The sequence below is a fragment of the Dermochelys coriacea genome, chromosome 6 (assembly GCF_009764565.3).
Source record: "Dermochelys coriacea isolate rDerCor1 chromosome 6, rDerCor1.pri.v4, whole genome shotgun sequence".
Classification (NCBI taxonomy): Eukaryota; Metazoa; Chordata; order Testudines; family Dermochelyidae; genus Dermochelys; species Dermochelys coriacea.
The window spans coordinates 82,168,469-82,189,887 of record NC_050073.1 but is presented as its reverse complement, the minus strand read 5'-3'; the positions used below and the strand labels follow the sequence as shown (position 1 = coordinate 82,189,887).

Genomic DNA, 21,419 nt, shown 5'->3' with positions numbered 1-21,419 from the left:
CTAAAACACCACACAACATACCTAGGAAGATATGGTCCCTACACTGACACGTCTTCATGCATTCATTTTGGAAGTCTTTTTTACTTCCTCGAAACATCAGCTTAAATATAAAAAAGTAAAAACCTTTCTTAGTATAGCAATCTTTTTTGACTATGTAGTTAGGAATAGTGAAGCAAAATACTACCTGATAAGACATAGGTAATTATTAAACCATTTTTCTTTGAATTTTTTTATTCATGACACTCCCATTCTTGTTAATGGAAAGAGGCTTCAAGTGTCACTGAGGACTATGACTTCACAGCTTGTACAAGCGAGAAGTAATGGGCTTTCTTTGGAAAATCTATGTAAAGCATGGGAATTAATTATTCACTTTAGAAGTTAAAAACTACCAGATAAAACCTGTGCTGTCTTACTGGTGTAATTTGTGAAGTGTAAAAAAGCTAAAAAAGGGTGAGAACTTTAAAATTACAAAGAGAGATTGTGAATCTCAGTAACGATTGAACCTGTTGATGCTCTAAACAAAAAGAGCCCTAAACGATGCTTGTAGCTGTTCCATCGCTTTACACTGATTCAACAGACATTGTAGGCTTCAGAGTGACACGTGGAATGACAATCCTGGAATCTTACTGTATAGCCTTAACTATAGCATAGCAACAAAAGCTATGTTGGCCAAACTGATTTAAGCATGAAATTTTGTCTTTAGTGTTAAATCTAAAACTCAGGATACAAAACAATCAATTTAGTGCTATTTGCAGAAAACTGTCATTTGCCATAATAATATTATCAATTAAAGTTAATACTTAAATGTTTGTCTTTTAGGCACCCTAGGGCTTGTTTACATAGAGACTTAGTGCTCGGCAAGCCAGGATGTAAATTTACATCGCACTAGCAGGCTGTGTGGACCATACTATGATGCCCTAAAATTTCTGTAGTACTTCAAGTGCACTGTGGAACTTTCAGTACACAGTAGCAGAATCCACATGGCCAGTTAGCACTGGGCAAACTGGTGTGGCATATATTCCCACCCTGGTTTGCTGCATACTGTCTCCATGTAGAAAAGCCATCAGTTTTGTTGAGAGGAGATTCCATAATTTATGCATTATATTATACCTAAATGATGAGAATGAAGTAAAAATAGTTGACCTTGCTAACTAAATAGAATGCAGAATATGCAATAGCAGTGTGTTTTGCATAACTCAGTTTTGTGACCGAAACTGGAGAATCATTTGAAATAGTAAATGGTTTCCTACTTAAACGGTGGTTTTGGAGTAATTTGCTTGAGCTGTTTGTTGTTAACACAAAGGAGTATATACATTTTTACATGGGCCATTTTGGAAGTTGGTTGGCAATGTTCTTTAAGTTCATGTTCAACAACAATGTTTTAATTAACCACGTAGCTCTTTCCTTACTGTAGATTTCAGTTTTGGCACTGATGCTGGGACACCAGCTTTCAGTGAGATTGATGCAATTTCAGGACATCACCAGAGTGCTGAGGAACAGGAAGTGGCTAGTCTAACTACACTCCACATTGATTCTGAAACAAGCAGTCTTAACCAGCAACCATTGTCTGCTGAAGCTACAACTATTACTGGTAAAGTAGCTGTAAAAATAAATATAGTTTAATTTCAAATATTTTCCCATTCATGCTGAAGAATACAGGTAGCAACTTTGCAATTTCATGTATTTTCTGTGTGCAGTGATATTTGAAATTCAGGTATTGTGTTTATTGAAATCCTTATGAAAACTGAGTGAAATAACCTGACGAGGAAAAACTTCCTGTTGACTTACATGATCAGCAAATATTGACATAGAGTGCTAAATATATGTTTAGTCTTCTCTGGAAAAACTAACAGATTTATCATGTGGAAAACTGTGAGCACGTAATATACTGTATCTCACCAATGAAGTGTTACCAACTACTTTTATCTTTACTAGAAAAACAGCTAATTTTTTTTTATATAAGTAACTCTTTACTCTGGTATACTGTATTTTTTCAAATCAACTTACAGCTACATCATGGGATGCCTGAAACACTCCTGTCTCTTACGTTCTCTCGGTGTGGTTTGTTATGGAGCTTGATGCTTTTGATATGTAAAACGTTAACATATGTGCTGCATACAATCCATGTTCGCTTGAATGTTGAGTTATTACATTTTTCTCTTCTCCCCACCCTTTTTAACAGGGTAAAAATCAATCTCTTAAGAACTAGATTGTGAGCCTAAAGTGAGCAGGCTCCCTTTTGTAGGAAAGAAGCTTCTCGAAGGTGCATCCTGGGGAAGTGTCTGTTGAGTTTACTAGGCCAGGATTTATGGATTCCACAGCCAGTTTCACATCCCTTGTTCTCTAGCTGTTTTGTATAATGCTGTGCTAGTTGCAAGCCAAGGATCAAACACGCTTGCTACTTTGAAGTTTCATCTTTGTGACAGGACATCTGCACCCTGGGCTGTTGGGGGTGGGGGGAGGTCTATAACCAATATGTCTGAAAATGCAGGAGTTTGATTTAAGACATCTCTACTTTTGGCAGATGAGCCATAGAAATACTCTATTTTCCTTTCCTGAAGCTGACTGTATACTCAGAGAAGCATGGTATTAGCTTCCTTAGACTTTTTTTTTCTTAGTTCCCTCCATATTTATAAACTGTAGTGGCTTTGTTCAGTTGTACTCTTGCTGTCTTAATTCTTTCTTTGGCATGGAAGTGTTAAGAGGATTAATCTTACTGCCCTAGTTTCCTTCAAATTGTTGACATTTTGGATATTGTTTGTTGGGCCCACGTTTCAGGAATAGGCAATTTTTGTTTGGCAAAGATATTTATTTTTGTTGTTTTTTACCTCTGCTTTCCAGTTTCTTAGTGGGAAATTTTCTTACTGGAGAATTAACAGGAAATGAATGAGTTTGTCAATTATTATTCATTCAGTAGCATTAGAGCAAAGTGATTCTGCAGTACGCTTTGTAAGAATTAGAGGCAACTGTGATGGAGTATCCTTCAGTTTTCTCAAAAGAACCCAAAGGCTTATCAAATTCTGCATAATTAATCTGTCCTTTCCTTTCCAACTCCTATACAGAATTGTTTTGGTCACTATATCTATCTATGTGTAGAGAGCAGAAAACAGGAGAAGAAATAAAATAAAGTTTATTTTAAGAGGTTTTAAATACAGTACTTAATGTACTTTCTTCCCCATGCCTCCCTAGCACTAAAATAAGTATTTTCTGCTTCTGTGTGGAAAGTTGTAAATGTCCTTTTGGAGAAGTCCTGGAGCTTATTAGCCTGAAATGTGCATTTTAAATAAGGTCTGAGGAAAAGATGGAGAACAAGCAACCAGTAGCTAATAAAAATCCTTTACCTTTTAACTACCAGAGGGAAACAGTTGCAGAGCAGTGCTGAAAGGGGGAAAAATACTTCCCCATGGTATATCAGTGGTGTTTTTTCAGACTTTTTATTTGGTGTTTATTTTGTGAACTGCTACTATCTTTTTATTATAAGGGCATTAATTATAATTCCATGTTTAAAGTTGTTTTGAGGTTTTCACTTGAAGCAGGATAGAAATCCCGGTATTTCACAGTTGAGCAATTTAATGTAGTTTCCTGATTTAACATAATTACTGTTCAGACAACAATTGAATTTACTTTAATGCTTTCTGGATATGATAAATCTAACTTTTCAAGAGAGAACAATTAGTTAAAAATCATTGTTTTGAAAGTTAGCCTTATCTTTCTTTCTTTCTTTCTTTTTTTTTGTTCTTCTAGTTAAATTAATTACTTTTGGAACTTCACATACATACACGTTTATCATGACATCTCAAATATAGGCTACATTTGTCTAAATTTTAAAATTTAGAAGTTTCAGCCTTTTCATTGTAACAGTTTTATTTATGCTTAGGGAAGCCAGTGGTTAAATCATGTATCTCCCATGTTCTCTGCTACTTTACTAAGTAAGCTGCCTGAGCTCTGCTGCTTATGCGGATCTCTAGCCAGCTCCTGACTCAGAGGCAAGGTGAACGGTGAGGCAAGAGAAGCAGAACTGAAGAACAGAAACATGACAGATACCTGCTCTCCTTTCCCAGGCCTGTTGGTAGTGGAGACCTGGCAAGGATACCAAGAAATAATAAAACATCAAGAGGTGTCTCTGCAGCATTGCTTCCCCAGCACAGAATTTTACTTCCCTTGAAGGAATAAGAATTTTCATTTAACTACAGTTTGCTTGTTCTTTGAATTTTCTCTGGCCCTATTTTTCACGTTCAGGAATTTGGGCACCAATTAAATCATATGACTTGAGCATATATGTAAAATCTGTACCTGTTGAGAAAAATATTCACTTCAGTGGGACTTAAACACATGCTTAAATGCTTTTACTGAATTGGGATCTTGGTGAAGGAAGGTGGGAAGAAACTTGTTTGGTTGAGAACACTGAAAGTATTGTCAGAGAAAATAAGTACTTGAAAACTATTTGTACTTAATGTAGACATTTACCAATTAATCCATTTACATATTTTGGTATCAGGTTATCACTTGACTGATGACTTCTTTCACAGCACTATTCACGTGGACATCTGCTTGTTGTGTATATCTTTTCTTGGCCAGATGTGATTATAAAAAGAGCTCAGGTTTTTTAAATGTTATGTTTAGAAAACTTGTCAGAAGTTCGAAGAAATAGAAAAGATTTGTAAGGTAACTTTTAAAAAATTGCATTTACAGGCTCTGAAAGTGCTTCTCCAATCCAATCTGCTCTTGGATCCCGATCACAGACGCCTTCTCCTGCCACTCTGAATACAGATCATATTGAGCAGAAGGATCTGCAGCTGGATGAGAAGCTCCACCACTCAGTTTTGCAGACGCCAGATGACCTAGGCAATATCTGGAATAGAAAACTTTAAAATTATTCTTTCTTTTTCAATGCAATATAATTAATAGCCAGCATCCCTTCAGTATGGAACAGTTTCATACAAGGCTTTTATATTAATTTACATTGATAGATTTTGAAATTTTTGAATGAAAATAATTTCCTTAAAGTTATAGAAAGCCCTGTGTTTTTTGTATATCACTGCAGGTGCTTATCAGTGGAGTATTTTTGGATTATCAGTCCAAAAAACCTTTTAATTGTTCTTTTAATGTTTAAAATCACAACAGTTCAATGTAATGTGTAGTATTGCCCAGAACTTCATCTTCACTAATACATAAGTGATGAAGCATCATTACATTTATATGATGCTGTAATGTAATGTTAGAATATCTGTTGTTTTTCTCTTCTGATTTATACAAACTCTTAGTTGGGGATTAATGGTACCCATTTAATCGTGTGGCACACTTGCTTTGTTGAAATGTTTGGAAGTCAAGAAATTGTTAGTTTATGGAAAGGTAACTCTTTCTCTGCCCCTATGTGAATCAACTACACCTAACTGCCAGACTTCATGCACAACAAACCCTTAACTACTATGGTGTAAATGCAGTAAAGGTATATAGAGACTATCTACCCTATTGTACATAGCTGCATTTTCCTCCCACATATCATATATGAACCACTGACACAAATTCCAGACCCTCCTCTACAACTCCTTGACAGACAGAAATAAATATATACTTCTGTTTTATCTTAATAGTGTTTTCTCATAGCCACTATGTGCCAGATTTTTTTTAAAAAGCACAGTATCCAGTTGGGGCCAGATTTTCAAGAGAACTCAGATCCTATTTAGGCATCTAAATAAGTGGCCAGATTTTCAGAAGAGTTCATTTTGTTTTGGTGCTGTGAAATGTTTTGAAAATCTGACCATAAGTGTCACAATTGGAGCTGTGGTGCGCCAATGCTTTTGAAGTTCTCGCCCTTATATAAGTGCCTAAATGTGAACTGAGTAGAGAGGATTGGAAATTTTCTGATGGAACATATTTCTGTCAAAAAATGCAAACTTGTCAAAATCAAAACATTCCATGGGAACATGTCCATTTTCACAAAATCCCAATGGAAATCAAGCACGTTTCTTTCAAAACCATGCCTTCCAGAGAGGCAGGTTTCCTTCTAGCTTGCCTCCCCAATGTTTGCTCAGGGGTTCTAGGCTCCTGGCTAAGTCCTGGAAGCCCTGACTCTCCCCACATGGCAGGCTACCAAGGCTCTGGCCAGCTTGGAGAGCCTCAGAAATATTTTGAAAGGGTGGAAATTTTTTAACTTTTTCAAAACACAGTTTTGGAATTCCCATTCTGCAGGAAATTTCAAAATTTCATTTTTTTCCATTTCAGAGCATTGTTTAGTTTATTTATGAAATTGTGGAAATTCTGGTTTCCAGCCAGCTCCAGTGTGGGGTGGGGTTGGGTTGGGTGTTTTTGTTTTAAATATGGCTCCAGTTGTGTGTGCTCAGCACTTTAAAATCTTACGTATTTTGAAAAACTAATCCTATGTATCAAAAATTCAAATCTAACCTCATTCTCTCTCCAAAAAAATATATCCTCTGTTTGTAACGCTCAAATAAGAGTTTAGATACTGTACCATAAAATACTACATATGGATGGCAGCTGAGATATGGGATCATAGTGAAGTGTGGTTTTTTTTGTTTTTGGAGAAACTACAGCATTGACTATCCTGACTTTCAAGCGCTTGTGCATAGTATTTATAATTGACAGTTTTTAATATTTAATATCAGTTGATAGGTATTTACCATTCTTAACTTATTTAGGCTTTTAGGGGGCTAAGAAAAGCAGCTAAATTATCTGCCAGCTGGAAAAGTAGGTTTTGTTTGCGCTACTTTGAAATGGAGAGAACTGCATCTTGTCTGGTGCTTTCAGGCTCCTGGGCTGAGTTACTGAATATTGCCCCCTCACTAGCTGACTAAGGAGGGACTAGTGGCAAGATACAGCAGTTCACATTTTCTTCGCTGTTCTCTTCCTAATTTGCAAGTAAGAGTCAATCATGGTAAATGCTAAAGAAAAAGGTTCAACTGCTTTAGTGAGTAAGATTTAAAGCCAAAAGCTAATTTTCTGACGATCCTTTGAACAGGGAATGTTGGAGATTTGCAGCTTCATTGAAGAAAAAGCATAAATGAAATGTCTTTAGTAAGGAAAAGTACACTACTGTAGTTAATTTAATAGCAAGATCAGATGACTCAGTGCTAAGGTGGCCAGCTCTATAAGAAATATCTTTATTGTACTTAGTCTACATACATGCCATATCCATTTATTACTTGTTTTAAGGAAACTATTCAGGATTTAAATATCAGACCTTATTCTACTGTAACAAAGGTCGTTCTTATTGTACGTTTTTTCTCCTATTACAGAAACTAGTGAATTCCCATCAGAATGTTGCAGCGTGATGGCAGGGGGCACCCTTACAGGATGGCATGCAGATGTTGCTACTGTAATGTGGAGACGAATGCTAGGGATTTTGGGAGATGTAAACACCATTATGGACCCTGAAATTCATGCGCAAGTTTTTGATTACTTGTGTGAACTCTGGCAGAATCTGGCTAAGGTACAAGAACCTTCTCTACAAACCAGCTTGATAGGGCAAGAGCTTGAAAATGGATCAAAAACTAAAAATTTCTGATATACTGCCTCTGTGTTCTTAAATAATTACAGATCAGAGATAATCTTGGTATTTCAGCTGATAACTTGACTTCACCCTCTCCACCAGTTTTAATTCCACCACTGAGAATTCTAACTCCATGGCTTTTTAAGGTAAATACAATAAACCATTCAGTAGATAAGAGACGTTCATATAATATAGAACAATGCTAATATTAACCTGTTACTTCATTTGTGTAATAAGTACTTATTTTTTAAAAAACTGTAGGCAACCGTGTTGACCGATAAATACAAACAAGGCAAGCTACATGCTTATAAGCTTATTTGTAATACAATGAAGCGAAGACAAGATGTTTCTCCAAACAGGGATTTTTTAACTCATTTTTACAATATAATGCACTGTGGACTTCTTCATGTTGATCAGGTAAGTGGATTTTTTTTATATATTTTTTTTAAATTCAGATGAGGATGTACAGTATGACTGAAATGGAGTCACTTCTCTGTCAGAAAATACTGGGTGGATTTTCAATTAAATGATTTAAGTTGGTAATAAAAAATCAGTACTTCGGCTTATATCCTATTGCTGAGCAATTGCCTTGGTAAATCATGCTCATAGTAATGAGCACAATCATAACCTACTATACACATTTGTGCAGGAGTGTAAGGAGGCAGAAGGTGCCCCGTTTTTCATCTGCACAGGCTGTGCTATTCATATTGCAGGTTGCAGCATGGTGGAAGGAGAAACAAGCAAATTCTGGGAGACTTCCCTTCCTCCTTTCACTGCACCAACCTTTGTAGTTGGGCTGGTGGGAAAGTAAGTGTGCCAGGTACAAAATTTGGTTCAGATTGCTACTTCCCTTTCCTCCCATCCCAGGAGCAAAGTAGGAACAAAGGACCACATTGGCTCTGAGTCACAACATGGTTCTTGGTCTGTTCCTTGGTTGGTGCAATTACATGCTGCGCCATACACAGTGCTTGTGGTGAAACCAAAATCTATCTTGGTATACAAAGTATAAATCTTCACTGTACTTCGAAAAAAATCATTAGCTAATTTTCACAGTATTAACTTCCATTTGATAAATAGTATTGTCCCTAATTTTCCAGTGGAGAAACCTTTATGAAAAGGTTAAATGACTGTCAGAGCTGGGTTGAGACCCCTGGTGCTGCCAGCTCCCCATTCTATATATAGATCACATCGCTGACACATGGAAGGTATACTGTACAAAAGGAAACTGTTAACAAAGCATACATCATATTAACTTATTCAAATGCATAAAAAAAGTATTGTCTTTGCCCAAGATACCATTGTCCTATTAGCGTATGGTAATCCTAGCCAATTTAGAATGCTGGTTTTGTTGGAGTATTTTTTAAAAACTTGAAGTGATTAGCATCTTTTTTTTTTTCTTTCTTTTTCTGGTCAGGATCCCTTATATCTGTCAGATCGGTAATACAGGCAAACTCCCATTCTTCAAGTGCTTGCTCATGTCGATTCCATTGTAAGTGTGCACGCGCCCACATGCACAGCCATCTGAGATTTTTGCCTTAGCTGTATCTGTAGGGCTGGTTGTGTAACCCCCTTGAGTGCTGCGCTCATATGCTGGTATATTAGGCGCTGCCAGCCCTATGCCCTCTTGGTTCCTCCTTGACAACAACTCTGACTGAGGGGCAGGAGGATGGGTAATGGAATAGACATGAGCAACACATCTTGGAGAACAAAAAGGTAGGTAACTGTTTTTAGGTTGTTTTTTTCTTTTTTAAACAAATGAAGGCCTATGAGCTGATATAAGTGGGGACTGAATTCTTTCCAAAAAAGTAGGTAGGAGAAGTTAAAGATCAGATTTGGTTTTTATTAGCAGTCTTTCAGTCAAATAAAAATTTTTCATTCAGGAGCTATTGGAGAAGTGTAAGTAGAGCTTACAAATCCAAAACATTTTGGTACTTTTTCTGAGTTTCACCAGTAACACAATCCTACCTCCACTGGAGTCAGTTACAGTTTTGCCAGTGACTTTGGTAGGAGCAAGATCAAGCTCCATACCTCTCTGAAAATACTGGAAGAAGCAATCTTGCAGAGTTAAATATAGTTGATGGTGATTAGTTGAGCGGTGTAAAGAAACTGAAGCAGCCAAAATACTGCTGTGAAAATCATCTTCATCTCTTGCCTCTCAGACCACATCATTCCTTTATTTGAATTTGTTTTCCAGTTTCCTGTCTTTTCTGACCTCACTTTTAATCTTCTGATTCTGTCACTATTTGAGTGTTTTCAATGTAATTTATATTTAATTCCTCAGGGCAGACTTTATGTGCCTGTAAAATGGCATAGAAACCTCTGGTGCTATGTAACTAGAATACGTGTGAACAGTGAGTCCAGGCTACAGCAGACAGCTATACATTTTTGGTTATTTTCCTTCTTGTAGAGAGATGTAAGTTCCAGTAGTTTCTCTTGCTCACAAAGCAATCTAAGCAAATCTAGAAAAGTTCTGTTAAGAGAGTGCCTCGTCAGCATAATGTTCAAGACCTTGTTGTAATAATTAATACAACTAAGATTGTTCCCAGACATATATGATTCAACGGCAAATGGTGAGTGTCGGGCAGGTGGGGGGTGTCCAAGGCCAGCAGTAGCACTTAGCCCAGAGTATTGCCACTATGTCACCTAATGACAAGAGCCAGGGTCTGCCTTGCCTAGTAGCTACAGTCCGAGGCACTGCTGCCCCATGGTGAGAATCAATGGCTGTCTTGCCTAGCAGCTACAGTTCAAGATAGTATCACCCAATGGTGAGAGTGAACGGTCACATTGCCTAGTGGCTACAGTATGGATGGAAAAGGAGTAGAGGAACCCAAGCCCACCTTGCTCCACTGTGTTCTGACCCAGAGACCTTCAAAATAATTGTCATACAGGTCACTTAGGGACTGGCACCCTTACTCCAGTTCCCTGAGTCATTTCCTACCCCCAACTTCTATTCTTCTCAGTGCCGCTGATCTGCCTTGGGATCCCACTTGATGTCCTCTCAGGTCCGTCTCTGGAGCACCTTTTCCTGCTGGCAGTGACTCATCACCCGCAGTCCCTATAGTTGAAGGTCTTCAATGGCTTAGCTGTGAGGCCTGGTCCTGGCTTCTTGGAGCCCTGACCGCTTCTGTACAGGAAGCCGCTGCACCCAACTGCTCTCCTACTCCATCTGCCCAGACTGAACTGAGCTGCTCCCTTTTGAATGCTCCCTCCACTGGGAGCATGCCCAGCAGAGGTGAGGGAGCAAAGCTTCCTCCATCCATAGAAGCTCCCTCGCCCTCTCCTCCTCAGTGCGGGGTTGGTAAAACCCATCACAGTAAGGAAGATGTTAGTTCTGGTAATCCTATTCTAATCACAATCTTCCTATGAGTGATTTAGCAGTGATCTTACATTTTTACAAAAGGAACCTATCTACATTTTTTCATATATTGTGCTGCTTTTGGTTACCTTTCTTTTCCTCTGTCTTAATTTCTCTTTCCCTCATTCCCTGATGCTATTTCTGCCTTATTGAGATATCACTTGTGAGCTTTGTTAAAAAAAAAAAATGAAATTTCACTTGTTCCTGTGCAACAGCAAATCGGTTTGTTTCCAATCTTAGGTCTTCCATATGACAGAAGAACTTTGAAATTCTCTTCACAAAGGAAACAGAAGGCTGAAGAAATATGAAAGCAATTATATGCTACAGTATTGAGTCTTTTTAACTATTATTCAGTGTTGCCATCCAAGAGTTCAAAAATCATGGGTCAGGCCCCAAAGTCCATGGGATTTAAAAAAAAAAAATTGGCAGTTTCAAGCTTTTCTCCACACCCATGAAGTCTATAAACTTACTGTTTTATGAAAGCTGAGGTTCTCATGAAATAGGAGGACTCAGGAGAGCAGGGGGTGCTTTTTAGAAAAACACCAAATATTGTGAGAGTGGGCAACACTGCAATTTTTTCAGAATTTACTGTATTTCCAGATAACCATTTAGTGTGATTCTTTAGCTGACAGTTGAAATCCTCTTTCTCAGCTGCGCTGTAGGAATTAAATGAAGTAAATTTTCCCTTATATTTCCTTCTCTAAAGGGAAGAACATAAGAACAGATCAGTTAGTGTTAAAATGCATGAAAGAAACTAAAGACATTTGAATTAATTAAAGAATTGGAATTAATTTGCAAACTGGATACAATTAACTTAGGCTTGAATAGAGACTGGGAGTGGATGAGTCATTACACAAAGTAAAACTATTTCCCCATGGTATTTCTCCCCCCCACCCCACCCCACCCCCCACTGTTCCTCAGACGTTCTTGTTAACTGCTGGAAATGGCACACCTTGCTTGTCACCATGAAAGGTTTTCCTCCTTCCCTCCCCCTCCTGCTGGTGATGGCTCATCTTAAGTGATCACTCTCCTTACAGTGTGTATGATAAAACCCATTGTTTCATGTTCTCTGTGTGTGTATATAAATCTCCCCACTGTATTTTCCACCAAATGCATCCGATGGAGTGAGCTGTAGCTCACGAAAGCTTATGCTCAAATAAATTTTAGTCTCTAAGGTGCCACAAGTACTCCTTTTCTTTTTAAAGACATTTTGTGGCTTACATTTTTTTCTTAATGGCTCATATGCATGAGTAGATGCAGACGTGTATTGCACTTAGGTGTGTGCGTGGCTAGCGGTCCGTAGCCAGAGACTTTTGCCTAGCAGTACCCATAGAGGGGCAGCACCATTAGGTTTAGACTAGTTTATTGTATATACGTAGTGTTAGTCAATGGTTAGTAGAGAGTGTTATTTGATAGTGTGCCCTGCTGATGCCCACACCAGGGTTTAAATGTCCTTCATGTGGAGGGGAATTCCCAACAACTACCCCCCCACATGAGGAGCTTGCTTTGTCTTGGCAAGGCCCACCTTACAGAGCATTGTTTAATCTGTAGATCATTCAAGAAGTGCACTTGGGTGGCGCAGGGACCTTTCCCTCAAGCAGCATCTGCTTGAACAGGCCATGCGGCCTGATCCCGTACTGAAGCCCTCCTCAGGCTGAAGATGGCCCTCAGGCTCTCATTCCAGAGCAAGTGCTTCTCCGAAGAGGCAGAGGAGCTGCTCTCCATTATTGGTGCCAAGGAAGAGGTCTCATAAGACCAATCAGGACTGCTCCAGGTTGCGGGGCAACTCCTCTGCCTCACCCAAGAAAAGCACAGACCGGCATGGGACCAGTTCTGGCATGTGGGATGGCACACATACCAGGTGGGAAGGGCATAAACCCTGTATCATTGACTCCAGTGCCAGCCTCCAGGTCCCGATGAGGGTGATGCCAGTACCAGTCTAGCAGACCTGCTCTATCTTTCCATTCTATCCTCACCGCTGGTCCAGGACTTTGCGATGCTCATGCCTTCAGCAGCCCTCCAGTGGAGCCCCCGGTGAACTTTTGTGCCCCTCATCACTGCATCTAGACACTCACTCCTGGTAGTGGGCATGGAGCTGGTACTGGAATCAGTGCCGGGGACATCGGAACCGGGATCCTCTTTAGCCCTGCTACATTTGACACCTCAGCTGTTCCCATGGGGGCTCTCATCATCCTAGACATCAGTGCATTTGGGTGCTTTCGTATCACTGTTTGCTCCAGGACCAGTGCAGCCTGCGGCACTGACATGCTCGATACTGACAGCACTGCATTCATCGGGGGAGCTGATTCTTGCCGTGTTCTGGACAATGGATGAATTGGACTTCCTATTGGCTCCCTCAGGCATCGCTCCGCCTATATCTCTGAGATACAGGAGCTCTGATTCCAAGTCAGTCGTCATCCTCCTGCTCCGCATCTCCTAATGAACTCTGGGGGCTGCCTATGGACCAGTGTGGCTACCAGAATTGACATGTGGTCAGGACAGAGGTCCTTGGCCAGGCTCCTGCTGGTTACCAACGCCCTACCCATATCAGTGGCCATCTTGGACTCAGTGGGTCATTCCTCGCTTGCAGAGATTCCACTCTTCATCCCATTCAAAGTTGAAGTCACCTGCCTGGTCAATGGTGGTGATTTTGGATCAGCCAAAAGCCCAGGCATCAGTGGTTTTCCTCCCTGAGAAGCCACTGGAGTCATCCCTTCCAGATGCATCTTTTTGGGGGCGGGCGAGAGCCAGTTTTTGCTCAGTCAAGACCCTCTTCCTCATTACTGAATGATGCTGTGCTGCCCGGTTCATCCTCCCCTTCTATTCTGGAGGGCTTTAAGGTGTTCCAGGACCTTTTACTCCACATAGCCACATCCCTGGGCATCCAGGCAGAGTTCCTTCAGGAGAGCACACAGAGTCTGGTAGATATTCAGTCCACTGTCCCTGGGAGCGTGGCAGCTTTTCACATGCCCACCATCAGCAAGTTAGGCACCTAGAGAATTTAGGCACCTCCAGGTTTAGGCAGCAACTGAGTGGGGGTTTTGAGATCTCAGTGGAGCTAAAATGTTGGATTTAGGCATCTAAAGTAGCAGTTAAGTGTCTAAATCCCTTTGTGGATCTATCCTACAGAGATTAAAGGCCTGAACAACTCTGCTCCCATGAAAGTCAATGGTAGAATTTTAACTGATTTGAATGGAGGCAGAATAAGACTTGCTTAAGATTATAGTCAACATGTAGCTAGGAATTGAACTGAAGAGACCTAACTTCCAGTTTTCTCCTCCTCTAACCACTAACCCACATTTTCTCTCCTACTGAACTGCAAATTTGCATGTTAACATTGATCATCAAGGTATGCTACAAAGTCTGTCTCTTAGAGAATTTTTTCAGAGAAGGATTATATTCATTTGCATGTGAACTGGGGAGTTTTTTATACTGACTGTATCTTGTCCACACACAGATTCATAGATTTAAACAATATTCATAGATTTCTTAGAGAAATCACACAGTACCTTATGTGACAGGGTCGGGCCAGATGGCTACAGGAGAGTGATCCTATTGGGATCCAGGAAGTGGGTGAGCAAAGCCCACCCACTGCTGAAGGATCCCCCCAGCCTAAGAGGGGGATCTACAGGACCTGGACAACTAATGAAATAACAGGGACAGGAGCGTGGTCAAAGGGTCAAACGAAGGAAACCGGACAGGGACACCGAGCATAGAACCCCAGACAGCACCCACTGCTCCTCAAAGATGTCAAGGGAGTCAGTGGACGCCTCCCAGAGGAACTCTGCCCGGATATGTGAACAGACGGAGGATCGGCAATAAGCCCCCCAGTCACAGGAGACTCCATCGGCCAACCTCCTCACCCTAGTTTTACAGATGGCCATGTTAGCTAGGCCCAGGAGGAGGCTGACCAGGAGATCCCGTGAGTTTGTGGGGCCGCGGCTGGGAGTGCATAAATAAGAAGGTCAGGGGAAAAGTGCAACCAAAAATGTAATAAAATATTCTTGAGGAGCTGGAATAGGGGCTGCAATCTGGCACACTCCAAATGTGTGCCAGGGTTTCCCTCACACTGCAAAAGGGGCAGGTGTCGGGGATAGGGGTGAACCACGCCAAGTACATGCCCGTGCTCATGGCTCCATGAAGAAGCCACCAATTGAGAACTCTGGCGGGCCTTGGGACCAAGGTGGAATATAGGCTGGCCCACCGGAGCTCCTCACCCTCCAGAGGTGGCAGGAGGTCCCGCCATTTTGTATCGGGGTGGGATGCAAGGGTGAGGACGTGAAGGGTATGGAGTATGAGTGTGTATAGATGTTTACTTGGCGCAGTCTGGAAACAGACTGGCTGCAGCTCGTGCAGCCAGCTCACGGTGAAGGGGCAGGGGGATCGGTTGGGTCCACAGGGCTGGGGCCTGATGAAAAGGTCCGGCGGGCCTGGGCTGGAGGGTGGGCGGGGCATGCCCTCGTGCAGGATCCAGTCAAGGTAAACCCAAGCAATGGGCGGCAAAGCAGCCCTCACCTCCTGAAGTATGCACCGGGGAGTACAAAGTCTGGAGAGCCCCATGCGCTGAGCGAGCGTCAGGGGATCCAGCCAGTCTGCCTGGTCGTGTCCAGGAGGTCTCTGACTCTTGTGACTTCTGCCAGGACCAACCTCTGGCACACCGAGGGGCACTCCGCCACCTGCACACGGAGCTGGGGTTTGTGTAGCAGGGGCTCCGCGAGGAGATCTGCCCCCTCGGTGGCCGCCACGGACCTGGTCGTTTGAAAGCAGTTTCCAGATCCGGAGGAGATCCTGGTAGAAGATCGGCAGCCCGGAGAGATCTCGCAGAAGACCTCTTGGATGGAGATAAAGGAGCTACCGGTCATATCGGAAGCAGTGCAGGAAGGCATGTGCCAGTATGCTCCATACCAGACTACCTGTACCATAAAGGAGCTTCTGCAGGGCCTGGAGGCGGAAGACATGGACCTGAGTGTGCAGACACTTCAGGCCCTGCCCTCCCTCCTCCAGGGGTAGATGGAGAACCTCTGCAGGGACCCAGTGCAGTCCTGACCAAAAGAACTCCAGAATCTATGTCCGGAGGTTGGCCAGGAAACCCAGGGCCGGGACCAGGGTGTTGAACCGGTACCAGAGCATGGACAAGACTAGCTGATTAAGCATAAGCGCTCTCCCTCAAAGGGAGAGGCGCCGGAATAGTCCTGTCCATTTCCGGAGCCGCTCTATCACCCTGCCCTTTAAATAGTGCCAATTCTCCAGCAGAGAGGGATGCTTTGCAAAAAGGTAAACGCCGAAATAGAGCAGCGGACCCGTGCTCCACCGGATGGCCTGAAGCACGGGTAGGAGGGAGCTCCCCTGCCAGCCATCCCCAATGACCAGGCCAGAGCTCTTGACCCAGTTGACCCGGGTGGAGGAGGCTGCCGAATAGATAGCCTGGCAAGCCTCCACCCACACCAAGTCGCCTGGGTCCTGGACCACGAGGAGCACATCATTGGCATACGCCGACAGGACTATCCGCAGCTCCGGCTCCTGCAGCACCAACCTTGTCAACCTCCTGTGGATGAGACAGAGGAAGGGCTTGATCGCCAGAGCGTACAGCTGGCCTGAGGGGGGCACCCCGCCGTACTCCTTGCCCAAAGCTGGCCAGTTGAGCTTGACCAGACACTTTGCGGAGGCGTACAGCACCCAGAGAAAATCCATAAACTGGGGTTGGAAGCCAGATGCTCGCAGAGTGCTCAGGAGATACTCGTGGTCCACGCCGTCGAACGCCTTCTCCTGATCCAGGGACAAGAGGGCAAACGACAGACCATCCCTACACCCGAGTTCCAAAAGGTCCCAGACCAGATATAGGTTGTCAAAGATGCTGCAGTCCGGGACGGTGTTGGTGTGGTCTGGATGGACCACATCCGCCAGCACAGACCCTAGCCGCAGCGAGATTGCTTTTGCCACGACTCTGTAGTCCATGCTGAAGAGCGAGACGGGACACCAATTTCGTAAATCGCAGAGGTCCCCCTTCTTTGGCAATAAGGCGAGCACAGCTCGCCTGCACGAAAGAGGGAGGACCCCGCTCTGCAAAGACTTGGCCCAGACGGTGACTAGGTCTGGGCCGAGGATGTCCCAGAACACGCAGTAGAACTCCACGGTCAGCCCGTCCATGCCCAGAGATTTATTGGTGGGCGTGCGACGGAGGGCTTCCAAGAACTCGGCCAGAGTGAGAGGCAGCTCTAGCCGGTCTTGGTCACCCGCGCTGACCATAGGGAGCTCCTCCCAGAGCACTCTACAAGCGTTAGGATCAGTTGGATCTGGGGAGAAAAGGCTTGCGTAGAAGGCATGAGGGGGGTGCCGTCTTCTGCCAGAAGGCAGGTGACATGTTTCTTGGCCCCCCTCCTCCTTTTCTCCAGGGCGTAGAAGAAGCAGGAGCAAACAAAGGTGCCCCGGGCCCGATCTTCGAGGACCCGGAACTCCTCCCGCTTCTCCCAGCACGCTTCGCAGAGGGGCGGATCCTCGGGGCTGGCGGCCAGACGCCTTTCCAGTTCTAAGACCTCCCATTCCAACTGCTCTATTGCTGCATCTCTCTGTCAGCTGGCGCCTCGGGTATAGGCATGGCAGTAAAGCCGGGCACGCACTTTCCCCAGGTCCCACCACCACCGCGCCGAGAGAAAGGCATGCCCCTGCCCTCGCCAGGCCAGCCAGAACTCCCGGAAGGACGTCACGAAGCCCACATCCTCCAACAAGCTGTTGTTGAAATGCCAATAGGCTGGCCCTGGCCTCTCCGTGCAGAGAGAGACAGTCATGGTGGCTAAATGATGGTCAGAGAATGGGGCCGGCCGGATGCTGGAGGAATGGGCTCGTGAAAGGTGGAAGTGTGATAAATAAATGCAGTCCAACCGGGAGTGGCGCAACCGATGGACCTCCACCCGGACAAAGGTGAATGTGTAAATGTCATCTGGGTGGTGGTCGCACGAGAGTGATGTTCTCCCGTAGGATGTCTGTGGCGGCCAGGCACCTGCTCGGTCCCTGAGCAGTCCTGCTCCTCGAGGGTGGTGTTGAAGTCCCCGTCCAGGACCAGGCAGTCGTGAGGATCCAAGGTGCCGAGGAAGGCGGACAACTGCTGATAGAATTGCAGCCGCTCCAGGCTCAATGTCAGGGCATAGATGTTAACGAGGTTGACCACGAGCCCCTCCATGCGGACCCAGAGATGCAGCAGGCGGCCCGGCACAGCCTCGGCGACCCCCAGCACTTCAGGCCATAGGTCAGGGGAGAATAGGGTTGCCACTCCAGCCGTACAAATTGTGAGATGGTTAAAGTAGACCCTGTCCCCCTAGTCCAGCCGCCAGCTGTCTTCGGCACCCGGATCCATATGGGTCTCCTGCAGGAAAACCACAGAGTACCCCCCCTCCCGAAGGAAGGAGAGCATTTGGGACCTGCGGAGATCCATCCTATAGCCCTGGGTGTTCAATGTTGCAATGACAAATGGTGCCATGAGGAGGGCTGGGGGGGGATCCTTGCAGACAGAGACGCTCGCAATCCCCATTGGGCCATGCAGCAAACCGTGACCTACCCCATAGGTGAGCAACAAGTCACGGAAGCTGCGGACCCGCTGGTAGGCCGCGGCGGCCTGCTTCCCAGTCCTTTTACCCTCCCCCAAAAGGGCCCTTGCGACCCGGAGGATCTGTTTAAGTGCCGCCATCGCTGGAGAGGAAGCTGTACCTTGTTGCGGGAGCCACAGACTTCTTCTAAAAACTCCTGCAGCTCCTCTTGCAGCGCATGGGGGGTGGGATTTCTGACTCCTGGTCATCCCTGGACAGGGCCCCTGGCACAGCCCCGTGGTCCACCGAGATGGGCAGGCAAGGTGCGGACCCCCACCGTGGTGCCTGATGGGCTGGCGCCACGCGGCCCACCTCAAACTCTGGGGCAGTAGGGGGGCAGCAGAGGGAAGATAGCAGCCCCTAGTGGGTCAGGACAGGGAAACACAAAGGCCGTTCCCTGGGGGTCATTTACCGGAAATGGGAAGGAGACAGCCCCAGGGGCGGGAATAACATTGTGGGAGGTGGAGGAGATAGGGGCAGGGCTGGGGTCCGGGACAGGGGTAGGGGCAGAGGCGAGATTCTGAGCTCCAGAAGCTGAGCAACTGGGCGGTGGCACTTCTCGGTCAGGATCAAGGGGTGGGGAGGGGGCTCTCAGCGATGCTGGGCTCAGGTTTTATGGTGGGTTTGGCAGCCACGGCATCAGGAGGTGGACTGTCTTCTGTAGAGCCCCCGCCCAGGAAGGAGGTTGATTGCTCCACACTAACGCGGGGTGCCTCTGGTGGCTTGGGTCCCAGTCACGTGCCACTGGCCGTTGCTTCAACAGGCTCGGTGGCCATCAGCAGGGTGCCTTCTGCGGTCAGATTGATGGGGGAGTCCAGGGACTCCTCGGAGGTGGGAGTGGAAGCAACGGTTAGGGGGAGGGAGCATGGGGAAAGGGGGGCTGGAGTGAGGTCGCCCAGATCAAGGCCCGCTGGCAAAGGGTCGTCCTCCCCCTTGGTGACCAGGGTCAGACCCAGGGCCTTGATCTCCTCATATATGGAGGGGAGATCGCTTTCCACCACCCCGCATTTCTCCCCGCCGGCACCCGAAGCAATGGTCGCCTCAGGCTCACAGGGGCTCCAGATGGTATCAGGGCAGGAGGGGCTCCCTTGGAGGGGAGGGACTCCCGTGGAGGGGAGATACTACTTTCCAGTGCTGCCACGTCTTCCTCAACTAGCACTGGTGGATGAAACACACCCATGGGCAAAGCGGAAGGCTCGGCATCGGTGCCCCCCTTCCTGGTCTTCTGGGGGGCCTCTGCATCAGATGGAAAGAGCAGAGCTCGAGCCTTCCACTTGCCCTGCTTCCCCTGTACTAGGGCCCAGCCCTTCATGGCATCATCTGGGGGCTGGCGAGCAGGGGTCGGGGCAGGGGCTAGGGGCAATGGCTCAGGGACTCAGGAGGTTAATGGTTGGGCAGCATGAGGGAGGGGAAGATTCCCCCTTGGGCGGGCCTCTCCCATGTCTGGCAGTGTCCCTGCTGTACCCTCCTCCACAGGCCCTGCCAAATTGCATGCAGTGGAGGCGGGGCTCTCCCGCTCAGGCCCGAGCGGGAGGAGTGGTGGACTGGGAAGGAGGAGGGGTGGCTTCGGGCGCCAGGCAGCCAGGGGCACCGGTGATGATGGGGCCGGCGCCCTGTTGGGGGCCAGGGGTCCCAGATGCCCCTCCTTGCCGGGACAAGAGGCAGACCCTCCAGACGTGCCCCATCGCCCAGCAGAGGTAGCACCGGGCCTCCCTCCGTGGAGCAGTGCACCTGGTAATGGACCCCCTGGTAGGGGACCAGGAATGACCCCTCAAGTGTCTCTCCCTCACGCGCCACCCTTGCCAACGCCTGCACGTAGGTCTCTATGTGGGGCGAAGCGGGCACCAGGAGGCAACAGACGCTGTGCTTCTTGGTCAAGGTCAGGCGGGGGCCCTGGCTGCTATAGATGGCAGCAGAGGCGGTAAGCGGGAGAGATGACGTAGCGGCAGGCCAGGGGGCTGCTGCGACCTGGGCATACGCCCTGGGGGCCGGAGGAGGGGCACCCGCCGAGCTGGTGGAGGGAACAGCGGGGAGGGACGCGCAGTAGTGGAGGTAGCCCTTGCCATGGAGGGCTTGGTCTTTTTTGTGGGCCTTTACCCTTCTTTTTACCCTGGCCCCCACCACAAGAGCACAGTTTGAAAATTACTCAGTTCAAAAGGCTCCCTCCATGCTGGTCTGCAAAGTCTCTAGGTGCTCCCCCACTGGTAGATGGTCCTCTTCTTCTCCTCCTCGGGGCTTCAGCAGCTCCAGGCAGCAAACTCTGCAGCAGCAGCTCCAGGAACTCCAGGTGGTGGTCCAGGCAGGCAGAAAGGACCCCTCTCAGGTAGTGGTGGTGTCCACGGCTACAACGGCTGGGGCTGGGGTCCCTCACCCCCTCCTCTGGGGAGCGGACCAGCAGGCCCCCCCCAAGGGGCTGCAGTTGGGGCAGTAGCAGCACCCAAGGTTTGGGGGGGGGGTCTAGCAGTTGGCCAGCAAATAGGTGGCAGAGAAGTAGGGGTGGTGTCTGGCCCAGTCATGGGAGCAGCTACAGCAGCAACAGCAGCCGGGAGAGCCCAAGGCCTAGCAGCAGCAGCCGCCCTCGCCCTCCTTCTCCCTCCAGGCCAGATGGCTATAGGAGAGTGATAGAAGGCAGATATATTAGCCCCAGGTTAAGTAGGTCCATTTTCCCTGGGTAAGGTAACAAGGAAGGTTGCAGAACAATCAGGAACTTTCTGGAAACAATTAAGGCAGATTGGCTGTAGGTGTTCTAGTTAGTCTATCAAGAAGCTTCTAGAATCAATTAAGGCAGGCTAATCAGGGTACCTGGGTTTAAAAAGGAGCTCACTTCAGTTTATGGGACGTGCGAGGAGATGGGAGCAAGAGGCGCAAGAAACTGAGAGTGAGAAGGTGTACTACTGGAACACTGAGAAGTACAAGCATTATCAGACACCAGAGGAAGGTTCTGTGGTGAGAATAAAGAAGATGTTAGGAGGAG

The 21,419-nt window shown here is 46.3% G+C and overlaps 1 protein-coding gene across 6 annotated transcripts in view; it reads left to right on the top strand.

Moving 5' to 3' along the window:
* RALGAPA1 (Ral GTPase activating protein catalytic subunit alpha 1) overlaps positions 1–21,419 on the top strand; it is a 240,622-nt gene that overhangs the window by 98,768 nt on the left and 120,435 nt on the right. For all 6 annotated transcript variants that reach the window (XM_038407488.2, XM_038407491.2, XM_038407485.2 and 3 more), the window contains 5 exons: positions 1,415–1,591; positions 4,693–4,845; positions 7,257–7,450; positions 7,558–7,656; positions 7,772–7,927. In XM_038407488.2, coding sequence (XP_038263416.1) covers positions 1,415–1,591; positions 4,693–4,845; positions 7,257–7,450; positions 7,558–7,656; positions 7,772–7,927 — 779 coding nt within the window. The remainder of the gene's footprint in view (positions 1–1,414; positions 1,592–4,692; positions 4,846–7,256; positions 7,451–7,557; positions 7,657–7,771; positions 7,928–21,419) is intronic.